Raw genomic sequence first — 12830 nt, forward strand, 5'->3', positions numbered from 1 at the left:
GTGAGTCATGCACAGGTCAGCAGAGTCCTTGCGCTGCTGGAGCACTGTAGGTAAATCTGATTGTTATTGACAGCAGCATAGCATTTGTTGTGCTGTGTCATGCCATTGTGATCGTGTTATTCAACGGGATGAGGGTACAATCAAAGTAAGAGATAGAAAAGACTTTGGAGAATATCCAGGCCACCACCAGGTGTTACCACTCAGACCCCTTCCCTTGGGAGACTGTCATACAGATCTTGCTGTCAGGAAGCTTTGCCCTGATATTCAGCCTAAATTTTTCTCTTTCTTAATTTCCCCCTTTACTACGGGTTGCACTAAATAACTCCTCTTCCTCCAACGTTACCCCCTTCAGAGACTGGGGGCTATTGTAATATCTCCCCTATGTCATCATGGAGCCGTGAGCTCTTTTCATCTCCCCCCCCGTGATTGTCTCTCTTCTCTGAGCTCCCTCCAGTTTGTCATGAGGGGCCAGATCCTTGGCTGGTGCAAATTGCCATAGCTCTGTTTAAGGCAACGGAGCGATGCCAGTTTATATTAGCTGTGGATCTGATCTTAGATATTTTCTAAAGGCAGAGGGACAAGCATGTGATGCTCGTTGAATGACTCGTCCTGACTCATGGTTTCTTTCCGTTTCCAGGTCATGCTGGGCAGCCGCCATTCCATACGCACAGATGGAAGTTTCCATATAGACCAGGCCTTCCAGGAAGATGCTGGGAAATATACCTGTGTGGTCACTAATGCCATTGGTTCTCGCAGGCAGAACGTGACTCTTGCCATCCACGGTGAGCGGTTTAGAGCTGGGCTTTGCACGTTGCTCATCTGTCTGCTGGCTTTGCACACTGTCGTGTTACAGTGTGTGGAGGCAGCTGCCGGTGTGGATGTTGAGTGCTCACCTCCTCTGCCAGCTTTCTGCAGAGCACCTATGAAACCATGGTGCCTTTTGGAAGAGACATGGCTCTTGCCACTGAGAGAAAGCAGCAGTGATGCTATCTCAAGGCGAGAAAATCTTGCGCCATTGGAGCCGGTTTCCTTAGCCAAGCATCAGTCCCCAGGGCAGCACGTTGTTGACAAAGTAATTTAGGAAAATTCTTATGATCTAGCAGCGCTGGGACATCTGACTGGCCTGCACAAGTGCAATTCGATTCTGGACAAGTAGACTTCAGCTGCATACTAAAACTCCTGGGCGAGCTGACTGAAAGGCATGGACATGGGGGGGACACGTAGTGAGGGCTTCTGAGGCTGGTGGAGCTGCCTAGCGGGCAGTGACCATCAGGCTGGAATTCTCAGAAGGGCCCAGCACTCCCAACTGGGGCTAGATTTTTTCTAAAGTGCTCGGCTCCCATTTGGTCACTTCTGGCCAGGAGAGCTGAGCTGTTTTTAGAAGCTGGCCCTCGACTAAGTAGCCAACTTTTCCAAAGGGCTTGGCACAGCCTTTTCAAAAGGAGCTGGGCTCCCTTGAAAACCAGGCCATTGGGGTCACCACAGGTTGCTGAGCGCGCTTGCAGATTTGGCCCATAATTAGATGACTGAGTGGAAGCTGAGATCTCTTGGAGCTGTGGGGGCCGAGCACTTGGAAATCGAGCCCTGAGCTCTGGTCCTCCCTCGCTGTGCTCAGTCAGTAGTAAGGAGTAAGGGGGATGCTTCTCTCACTTACAGTTCCACCCAGCATTCAGCCTGGTCCTGCCCTCTATAGCACCAACGAGGGAGTGGCTGTCACCCTGCCGTGTAATGCCAGTGGAGTTCCCTTCCCCACTGTGACCTGGACAAAGGTAGGGTGGAGGCTGTAATGCTTGGTCAAGGTGAGAGGGGGGCAGAAAGATGACTCTTTCCTTAGCAGTATATTGGCAAAGGAATCCCATCCGGGGTGTGTTAGAACGTGTCAACCGGCTCACTGCCTGCTGCAGACAGGGACTGGCCTGTGTCAGGTTGTCTCAGCTGGTTGTGGTGAACCCTGAGGTCCCCACTGAGTGCTGAGTTGTGGCTAACGCAGTGCCATTTCCCAGTGTAGACAGGGCCAGAGAGATTGGCCTTAAGTCTACCCCGTGTATCTGGAATGGGGAGAGGGCTTAGATCCCAGAGCATCCAGGAGTTGAGATGGATGCTCCTGAGGGAATCCAGTGGGAGAAGGGTTAAAAGCACCAGCCTAGCTCCTCTTTCCCATGTTTACCCCCACCCCTACCCCTGGCTGGTGACTCAGTTAATATCGAAGCCCCGGCTGTTTGTTCTTTTCCTTTAAAGGAACTGGAGCCCCTTTCCTCCCAGAGCCCCCACTACCACATCCCCAGCGACGGGAGCCTCCTGATCCCCCTGCCCTCTGCTGGAGATTCGGGTGTCTACGTCTGCATGGCCACCAACCTGGGGGGCTCTGCCAGCCGGGAAATCCAGCTCTCTGTCAACAGTGAGTCCGCTTGTCCGCTTGCTTGGGGAAGACCTGGCCAAGGATGCGGCCTGTTAAAATGGCCCCCTCTACTGGCAAGCCTTGGGCTGACAGCAAAAGGGAGTCAGCACCCTCCAGGTGCATTAATAGGAACCTCGGGACTCGCTGAGCCTGTTCCCGGCTCTCTCCCCCTTCCCATCCCTCTCAGCCCCAATAGAAAGACAGACACTCTCCTCTTCCAGTGAACATTTCCTTCCCTTCCCTGTTTGCGACTGAGCCTCCAGCTGTCTCTAGGAGTCGTGAATAAGCCCTGCCTAGCCCATGGGAGCCTCACTGTTGCCCGGAGCTCATACTGCCCCATGCAGGGGACTTCTAGGGAACGTGCAGGGGCAGTGTGGTGCAGTGGTTAGGGCACTGCTCTAGGAATCAGAAGACCTGGATTGTATTTCTAGCTCTGCAGCTGACTTGTCTGTATGGTCTTGGGCAAGTCACTTCACTTCTCTGTGCCTCCTTTTCCTCACTTGGCCCTTTGTCTGCAAGCATAAGCTGTTTGGGGCAGGGGCTGTCTCTTACTGCTAATACCCTGGGGCACTGGTCTTGCGTAGGGCAGTAATACAGCTGGCATTTGTCCTGAGCGGCTATGGATGTGCATAGTGAAGGACTGCAGTGAAGTAGCCCCATGGAAGCCCATCTCCCTGCACCTTTCCCGGGCACTAAATTCACTGAGTCGGGAAAGGCCTTTAAAACCCGAGAGCTCTTCAGTCTGGACGCCAGCCTCACTTTCCTCTCTTTGTCCCACCAACCTAGCTAAACCCAGGATTAGCAGGAACAGATCACGTGAGTCAACGGGACCAATAAGAATCTTTGCCGTGGTTGGGCAGGAAATGACACTGCCCTGTGAAGTTCAGGGATCGCCGTCCCCACTGGTCATCTGGACTCAGGAAACCCGGCTGCTGCCTCTTACCACAGCAAGGTAAGGAACGGGCTAGAAGGCGTAAAGCTGGGGGAGCCCAATGGGCTCATTATTAGGAGCCCCTCAGCTTTATTTATTTCCTTCTTAAGCTCTTGGGACTCTGTACACAGACTAGATTAGCAGCTACTGACTAAACTAACCCCTGCCTGCTGTTGTTCCAGCAGCTTCACCGGAGTTATGGTGGGAGATTAAAGTAGAACGGCCCCTTTCTGCAAGTCTGTTGGATGCATGTAGTGTCCGCTTGGCCCCGGAGGCGATCTGATGGGACTGAGTGGTCTGACGTCTTTCATGGGAAGGAGACATTGTCTAGTGATTAGAACTGGGGAAGTGGAAGGCAGGAGATCTGGGTTCCACTCCTTGCTTTTACTGTTGGCTCAGCCTGTGGCCTTGGCACATTGCCTCAGTTTCCCTGCCTGGAACAATGGTAGTGGTCCCCTGGTGCACAAGGATGTGCAGTTGGCATTGTTTAATTCATAGTAATGGAGCGTTTGACATCCGTGGGTGATGGTGAAAGCATTGCACGTAATGTGGTTTAAGTCCCATAACTACCCAGCCAAAGCCATGAGCCCTGTTAACATTCATGGTAGTGCTTTGTGACTGGGTACGGTGGCTGGTCCCAGCCGATGGAGCAGGGACCCAGAGCTGTCGTGTCTCACCAGCTCAGTATTGTTGCAGCAGGAACACTTTCCTTGCTGGTTGCTATGAGCGGCGATTAGACTATGCCTGGCTGGAGAAATCTGTGACCCCACAAACTCAAACGCCTTGGGATGATATCAGCAGTTGGCACAGTCCTTGAAAGGAACCAGAGTAAGTTCTTGGATTCATCCCTACCAGCCCTTTATCTGAACATCTGTCTGGATGGAACATCTGCTTTCAACCCATGTTAAGCTGAAGTGCACCCACTGGTTTGGCGGGGGAGGGAGCTGCTTTTCATGTCCTGTTCTCCCATCCCCGTCCTTCAGCACAGCTGGCTTTTTGTGCATTCTTGGCTGGTGCCGTCATGGTTACTGCTTAAGGTAGTGGAGCAAGGGAGTGCGGTTAGCAAAGCAAAAAAAGCCAAGAATGTTCCTGGAATAAGGCAGGATCTGGAAAGGTTGAGTGATATGATCTGAATGTGCTTAACTCTATCTCGGCTAAAGTGGGGATCGGTGCCAAGTGCCTGCTGAAGCGTATTTTATTGAGGGGTACTCGAGACAGGTCTACTGCACAGCTAATCCCTGCTAAATGTGTTTTATGGCTCTTAGCTGGGATTTAATTGATACACAATCATCCCCCGGCCAAATGGCCGTGAATAGTCTCCTTCACACACGCCAGGTGTCACGCCAGCTCCTCGGTGCTGTAGCTCTGTTCTTTCAGTGGTTGGCTATGTACAAAAGGCAGAGGAAGAGGTGTTCTCTGAAGACTAAAGACACCGACACCGAAGGCACTGGGTTGCCTGCAAAGTACTTCAATCTTAGGGCCCGATCGGGGGAGCTGAGCACCAATCTTGAGCTCCCATTGATCCCCATGAGGGGTTGAGGATGCTCAGGAGACTACAAGCTAATGCATCCCCTGCTCATGTGAGGAGCCTTTGCTTGTGCATGGATCTGGCCCTAAGCCTTGCGAGCCTCTGAAAGCAAACCCAGCGAATGCTTCAGAGGAGGGGGCTCCTCGTGCTTGCAAAAGTGCAAGGGTTGTGCAGTCCTGGTACCAGGATCTTGCAGGGAACATACAAGAGAGTCCCGACCTGGGCATGGTCCTTGCTTTAAACTTTGAATAACTGATGCTCTTGGGCCATCCATGCATGATCCCTGCGCGTCTGCTGTGCTGGAGATTGCCCGGGGTCTGTTTCTGCGCATACAAGGTGAGCTGAGGCACTAAAATGACAGGATGGAAATATCTGGGCCTTAAAGTGAAAAATAGACAACTTTTTTTTTTCCCTCCCAGCAACAGCTTGGGGCCCAGTTCAGGTCTGGTCTAAGTGGGCTCAGCTTCATGGAAATAACCGGAGTATAATCTCGGCTCCAGTGTGGAGTAGGGCCTTTCATTTAAGGGAAAAAAGTCTGATTGAGGCTGGCTAGCTGCAGGGAATCCTGGCGGATTGGGAGGCCCCAGCAACATCCTGGGGATCAAAGGAGAAGTCACAGAGTGATGTGCATAGAGGAGAGAAGGCTGCAGAGTCACTGGCCACCCACAGTCTCCTCGATTTATCTGAGTGCTTGTAGAAACCCCTCCGAGTCCCTCATAATCTTCAGTGTATTTATCCTCTCGGCACTCCTGTGCTACTATCCCCATTGGGTAGATGGGAAACTGAGGTCCAGAGGGGGGAAGTGCCTTGCCTGAGGCACCCAGGGAATTTGGCAGAACAGGGATTTGAACCCTAGTGCCCTAAACACTGGATCATCCTTCCTCTCCTGACTCCATCCGGTGGCTGTCTCCAATGAGTGGTGTAGCAGTTCAGTCCCTTATGGTATCCTTATGTAAACGAGCAGTGGGTCCTGGACCAAACCCTTGCATTCCAAACCCTCCCCTACACCCCCCCAGATCCTCCACTGTCTGACCTGGATCCTGATCCCCTGTTCGCGGGCCAAACCAAAGTCCTGACTCCGAACGTCATAACTTGGGCCCCTTGCTACAGACATGCAGCTGATTCCTTTTATCAGCGGACATTTATCATGGCGTTCGTGTTGGGGAATCTTCGCGTAGGCCGGTGCCTTCCTCCAGGGGTAGGAGCGATGGCTGTGTGTGTGGGAGGGGATGCTGAAGTGTGGGTTCTAGAGGAAGAGAATCTGCATATGAGGAAAACAAATCCAGTGGTGGGGACTTCAGTGAGGAAACTTCCTACCAAACTCTCCTCTCGCCAGCTTGTGGTCTTGATAGCTGCCAGCTTGACTGGTTCTTTGGGGGCTGGCATAGTCACATACCCCTCACACTGAAATATTTCCCTGGTGGTCAGGTATCTGGAGGGCTGCCACCACCACACACATTTCATTCTGAGTCCTTCATGAGTGGGTGGGCGGACCTCCCATCTCTCTCTCCCACTCTCCCTGGCTCAAAACACTGAGTAGTATCTTGAGTCTTGGGAAATGATCTTCCCAGGAAGGAATTCCTTGGAGTTATATTGGTGATGACTTAAAGAACTTGGCCTGACTGTGGTAACATACTGGAAGTAGGAGGTAAATTGCTTTTCTTTTCACTGCTCCCTAGCAAACACTAGTGGTTTATTGTTTTCCACCTTCCATTAGTTTTTTCCATTAACTTAATATGAATGGACTAAATTCATCCCTACTGTATTTCCATTTATTTCAATGGAGCAATGTCCGGGATGAATTTGGTGCAAGAGCTTACACACTGTGTCCGCTGACACTGAAATGCAGTCACCTCTGGGGTGGGAAGCAGCAGCTGTTTAACAGCGCACAACAACGCCATGCAGCAATTGGGCTTTACATAATTTTTCTCATATGCAGAGTGCTTTGCAAAACTAGGAATTAAGTGCAGCAGATGTGTAGGGAGAGCAGCTGTTCGGGGCCCAGTAATAGCTTTTATCTGTGGCAGGATGTGAGTTTAGAGGCAGTTTCTGTTAACACGGGCTAACGTTGGAGGGCCAAATTCATCTTTCAGTGAAGTCGATGTAGCTGACTCATGTCACAGCAGCGAGCCAAGATTTTTTTTTTACCACCAGTGTGTGGAAGAGCCGTCTGAAGAGAGACTGGAACTTGCTGTCCAGCATGAGGCACTTTCCTAGGTTCATACTGACCAAGCAAATCACGTTTAACCCTCACGAGCAGGAATCTCTGTTAAAACTATCTTCGCAGCCTTACTGGATGAGGGCTCCTTAAACGTCCGGTCATTGGCCCGTGGTCCTGGGGTTAATAACAGGGAATGTGATTCCCTGCCTTACAGCTTGTTAAAATTCCCCTTGATCTTTATCCCCCACCTAAAGAGCCACCATTGCTGCGTGGAAGGAACCTTGATTTAACATCTCCCAGTGGAGCTTTCCCCCTCCCCATTCTTGCCTGTCTAAGTTCCTTTGACTGCTTCCAGTCCTCCCTCTCCCCCATGACCTTTCCCCCTTGGCTCTGCTTGCTGCCTGGGGACAGCCGCCTCTCACCGCTTGCTGGGTTGATCGATGGGAGCACACAGCAGGCAGTCTGCGAACGCGGGCTGAGGTGATGTCACGTCTGCAGGGTCCCCGACAAAGGCAGGGTTGCAGCTGGAGGGGAGCACACGGTCAGCTCCAGCTGCACGAGCCGATCTCCAGGGCAGCTCAGCCACCTCAGGAATGACCTCCTGGCCACAGGCAGCTCTGTCTGACGCTGTCTCATTCTTCTACCTCGGCGTGAGCTCTTCTCCTTCGTCTGGAGGAGCTGAGCAAAGGGATTTAGCATGTTGAGCCATGTATGGAAGCAGCTCACCAGGGATGAGAGCTCCATGGGCCTCCCACCACCATGGAGAATGTTCCCCAGTCTTTGGTCATTTGGTGCATTGTGTGTCTGGACTGTGGTGTCTGTCCGGCTGTGGCAGGTTCAAGGATTACTCTTGTGTCCCCTGCGTAAGGATTCAGGGTAATTATAGCTGAGTCATGGTGGCAGGTTCTGATCAGATCATCACTGGGTTAGAGAGTGACTCTGGGGCAGAAGGAGCTAGGGTGAGGCAGAGGAAGATCCTCCAGGGATGCCGTAGGAAGAGCCGTGTTTGGAGGGCAAACTGAAGCTGAGGGTGGGGATTTGGTGTTGGCCCCAGGCCGAGGGGTACAGATGGCCTCTGGAGGCGGGCTGTCTTCGGAGCAGGGAGAGACCTCCCCTCCTCACACTATCAGAAACTGCAAGTTCCTCAGGGCAGGGCCTGTCTGTCCAGTGCTAATCACGCTGACGGGGCGCAGGGAATAGTATCCTTTCCTGTTTCCCTTCCAAACAACAGGAATCCTTCTTAGATGCTGATTGTACACAGAGGGCTCCTCTGCTTCTCCCTGACAACTGATGCCTGCTATTCCCTGTCATTATATGGGCATCTCCCACTGATGTACAGCATCTGGCTACTAAGAGAGCTTTAGGGACACCCAGGCGGAGACGGGGCCATGTGCTGTTCTCTCAGCTCTTGCGGGTTTTCCGTTAGGGTATCACCCTAGTTGATCTGTTCTCTTCTGATCTAGGTACAGCATCCTCCCATCAGGCTCCCTCCGACTGGCTGAGCCCAGGGTGACTGACAACGGCCTTTATACCTGCACGGCAGTGAACCCAGCCGGGAACTCCTCACTGAGCTACCGCCTGGAAGTCCAAGGTGCCTGTTCCAGCAGAATTCTGTCTGGCATGTCCCTGGGGCAGATAAGCTTTGTATTCGGGGGAGGGGGCAGGACAGTCCTGCCAATGGAGCGCTGAGGTCATTAAGTGTGGGGTGCAGGGGTGGGGGCTTGCATGGGAACAGTGGGGTTCCGTCCTACATACCCTTTGCCTGCAGTGCTCTAGGGACTGGATATGCCCGGCAAGAAGCAGGAGCCCGTTGCAGGGTGATGATGATGTACTACAGGCAGCGCTTGTATCTGTCAGTTTCATCTCTCAGCTTACAAGGGATTTGCTGTGGTGCCCATCACTGTAGCATTTGGACATTAAGGGGAATAGGCAGCAACATTCTGGGATGAAAGGAGGGGACTCGTTTTATGCTGGGCCAGTGATTCAGGGTCTGGGGGAGCCTCCTAGGGCGGCTTCTCTTGCTATCTAGTTCACATCCCAGGAAGCGTCACTGGCACCCAGTCACCAGGCTGCCCCGTTGCCCCTTGTTATGCCCCAGGCTGGATCCTCTGCATGAGTACTGTTGTGTTTGCTGTTGGGTCTTTCCCATCTGGGTATTCTGTGACCACCCCCAGGCCACAGCATTGCTCTCACTGACTACAGGGGAATGAGTGTCTAGGTCCCCTCTGCTCAAAGAATAACATCCTGGTCCCTAGGACTCTTGTTTGGAACAAGGAGTGAAAAAGGGACAGGTTTCAGAGTAGCAGCCGTGTTAGTCTGTATTCGCAAAAAGAAAAGGAGTACTTGTGGCACCTTAGAGACTAACTAATTTATTAGAGCATAAGCTGTCGTGAGCTGCAGCTCACTTCATCGGATAAGTGAGCTGTAGCTCACGAAAGCTTATGCTCTAATAAATTTGTTAGTCTCTAAGGTGCCACAAGTACTCCTTTTCTTTTTGAAAAAGGGACGTTGGTCTCTGGCTGATCTGGGAAATTGACTGCTCGGGATACAGTTTCCTTAGATAAGGTTCGAGTGGCAACACTTCAGGGCCAGCTAGAGCAGGCCGGGCGTGGCTTGTTGAAAGCCATTCAGGAGCCTGTGTCCGGATGTGGGGTGCCTGGCAGCAGGACAGGGCCTGTCCCAGCCACACTGCCGGCCACAGCTGTGTCACTTGACATTGGTCATAAGGTCGCATGTTCAGAGAAGTTCCAGGACATGACCAACTAATTTCCTAGTTTAAACGGACCCTAGTGTCCTAAGAGGGCAACCCACCCGGGGCCCGAGCCAACACCTGTTGAGACCAGCAGCAGCCTTTCCTTACGTTGTGCTTAGCATTGGATCACTGCCCAAATTGCTACTGTGTGTCAGTACGTCCTTGAGCCAGCAGACGAGATGTAGACACCCGACCAGACCAGCATGGTGTTGAACTTCATACCCGGCGGGGCTATGTGGGGCTCGGACAGGATGCTGTATACAGACAGCTGCTAACATAATTATCCTGCTGCTGGCCCGGAAGCATTGCAGGCATTTAGCCTAAAGGGATGACTGTGCTACTGAGTTAGAAATGCAGGAGACGCTGAAGTCATTAAGGAGCCGACATCTGCTGTTCCAGCACTGTCCTGGCTGGGTTTACATGTTCATTTCAACGTGGTCATCAGATTTCTTTCTCTTCCCTTGGCCCAATCAGAGTCCATAAACTGGGCTCCCCTCAATGGTGCCCATGGCTTGAACCTACCTCACCTACATGGGGCCGATGGATAGCTCTCCTGCTCTGCCAGACAGGGTGGGAGTTGGCACCACATGCCCTATGTTGGTGTGAAGCCCTCCTGTAGTTTGATTGAGGGTCCCCTTGTCCACTTGCGCAGGAGAGCAGTCCACGATGCTTCGAGCAGAGGAGGTGAAGCTCTGACTTGGGTTTCTATGGACTGTTCATCCATTTCAGCGAGGGGCTGATAAGGCTGGTGAGAGCCGGGTTTAATGCAGGCGTGGTGCCCTGTGTTACGGTCTGCTTTAAACATAGCTCAAGGCCGAATGGTTTATGAATGTGCGTAAACACACTGCACGTTCAGCCAAACATCTCGACTAGGGACATGTGATCCGCACTGCTGCAGTGGCGTGGACTGGGCCGAGATGACGGTGGGGTAAAGGAGAGGTGGTTCCGATGGGCACATACAATGATGTACACGGTCTGTGGCTGCTGGGCTGCGGGGATCTAGTGCAGGAGGATTCACTGCTCTGAGCGGGTTTTAGTGAACATTAACGGATGAAGCCTTGCAATCCCATTGTGAAGTGGGTCCCTGGAAATCCCACATTTTACAAAGGGGAAAACTGAAGCATGCACCAGTTAACCGCTCTTTCCCAAAGTCCCACAGCGAGACTAGAACCCTGGTCGGCTGGTTCTCCCTCTCACCAGTAAAGCATACTTTTCACCTGCAATCACTGTTTTGTTGGCTGGTGTCTCTCACAAAGTGGTGAGGCCATCTGAGTCCATATGCTGATTTCATCTACTGCCTGTAAAGCCAGCCGTAACTGCTCACATGGCCAGGCCCCACTTTTCATCGAGTAACGTCCTTGGGGGCCATTAGACCCAACGATTAAGGCAGGGAAGCTCTGCCCTCTCTGTTTCAGCACAGTAGATGCCTTTGTCATTGTGAGAGAGCAAATCCACATTCTCTCTCCCCACTCCAGTACATGTCCCCAGTCTGGAATGGCTCTGTCTTCATGACAAAAGCTTTGCTCCAAAGGGAGCTAATTTTGCCAAGAATCTCAACTCTGAAGCACTATCAAGCAGCCCCATATGGAATGAAAAAATACATAGCTAGGGCTGCCACGAAGCGGGCACTGGGCTGTGACTCCTCCTCTCATGACAGCACAGTTTAACGATGTTCAGAGCAGAGAGCAAGGGCTCAGGACTCCTGGGTTCTATCCCTGGCTCTGCCACTAAATCCCCAAGAGGCCTTGGGCATGTCACTTCACCTCACTCTGCCTCAGTTTCACCCTCTGTGCAATGGGGCTAATGACACTAACCCTCCTCCCCCCCGAGTCTTAGGATACTTGGCTCACAGGAGATTCCAAGAGCCATTTACGCCGCCTCCCAGTTTGGTGCTGTCCTTCCTGTACATTCGCTTTATTTCAGTGCCTCCTCGAGTTCAGCCAGGCCCCAAGGTTCTGAAGGTGCTAGTGGGTCACACACTGGACCTGCCGTGCGTGGCTCATGGGGATCCAGTCCCCAAGCTCAGATGGTCCAAGGATGGCAGCCCGCTGAGGGTGGGCAACCAGGATTTCCTGGAGGGGCCCGATGGGACGATCAACATCCTGGACATGCGGGTCTCCGATTCAGGGCGGTACCGGTGCCTTGCAGCCAGCAGCGCTGGAGAAGACACCATTGAGTTTGTGGTGGAGGTGCTGGGTGAGTGCTGAATCCCTCGTGTGAGACGAGGCTCTTTCTCTTTCACTGCGCTCCCTGCGGTAATGTGCTGCTAGGTGACAGCTGCCGTTATGGCTGACGGTAAGGCATGAACGGGGGACCTCCACAGTTAAGGGAAGGAGGCGCTAGGGCTTGAGCTGTAGAGCCCGACTCTGGAGCTGGGGCTGTAATAGACTCGTGTTCTCTAGATCAGGCCCAGAGCAGGACTGGCAGCACGCACTGGCCAGGAAGTTACTCAGGAGCAATCTGTAGCTTGGCGTTAAAGGGCCTGGCCTGGGATGAGAGTGAGGTGTCTCCTCCAGACACAGATTAGGGTTCAATGGGGCCTAGATCCTTCCAAATTCCAAGGTTCCCTTCCTCTCCCTTGCCATGTGGGTGGAAGGTCCGATGCTGCCACATGCCACGAGCAGGTCTTTGTGCTGAACCTTCTTCTGTGACAGAGTGAGCAGAGTGCTTGTCTAAGCCCAGCAGGGTGGGGGTGTCCTTGGAGCCCCCTCCAGAACCTGGTGCCCCATGGATCCTGCCTTGATCCTAGCTCCTGCTCCAGCTCCTTCCAACGTCTGTTAATTCATACCTCGGCTCCTCTTTCCCCGAGACGAGTGTCCACAGGGGCAAGACATTGGGGGCCAAACTCTCCCGTAGGGGATTAGGCCGGAGAGTCACAAACAGGACCAAATGAACAATCGGTGCAACTTCTGTCCCCTCCAGAGCCGCCCTACCTGGATGACAGTGCAGATGTCCTGCTAGAACGAGTGCTCCATGAGAATGTCACCCTGCCCTGCCCCGTCAAAGGTAAGAGACTGACTCCTGGAGCTGGGGATTCTAGTGTCAGAGAAGAAAAGGAGT

At 52.7% G+C, this 12830-nt stretch overlaps 1 protein-coding gene across 1 annotated transcript in view; it reads left to right on the top strand.

The window, feature by feature from the left end:
* HMCN2 (hemicentin 2) overlaps positions 1-12830 on the top strand; it is a 110741-nt gene that overhangs the window by 31708 nt on the left and 66203 nt on the right. The window contains exons 18-24 of the mRNA XM_043498830.1: positions 638-782; positions 1657-1769; positions 2239-2398; positions 3185-3350; positions 8482-8609; positions 11694-11966; positions 12693-12776. Of these exons, the coding sequence (XP_043354765.1) occupies positions 638-782; positions 1657-1769; positions 2239-2398; positions 3185-3350; positions 8482-8609; positions 11694-11966; positions 12693-12776 (1069 nt within the window). The remainder of the gene's footprint in view (positions 1-637; positions 783-1656; positions 1770-2238; positions 2399-3184; positions 3351-8481; positions 8610-11693; positions 11967-12692; positions 12777-12830) is intronic.

Source organism: Dermochelys coriacea, chromosome 16 (assembly GCF_009764565.3).
Source record: "Dermochelys coriacea isolate rDerCor1 chromosome 16, rDerCor1.pri.v4, whole genome shotgun sequence".
In the NCBI taxonomy this organism is placed as follows: domain Eukaryota; kingdom Metazoa; phylum Chordata; order Testudines; family Dermochelyidae; genus Dermochelys; species Dermochelys coriacea.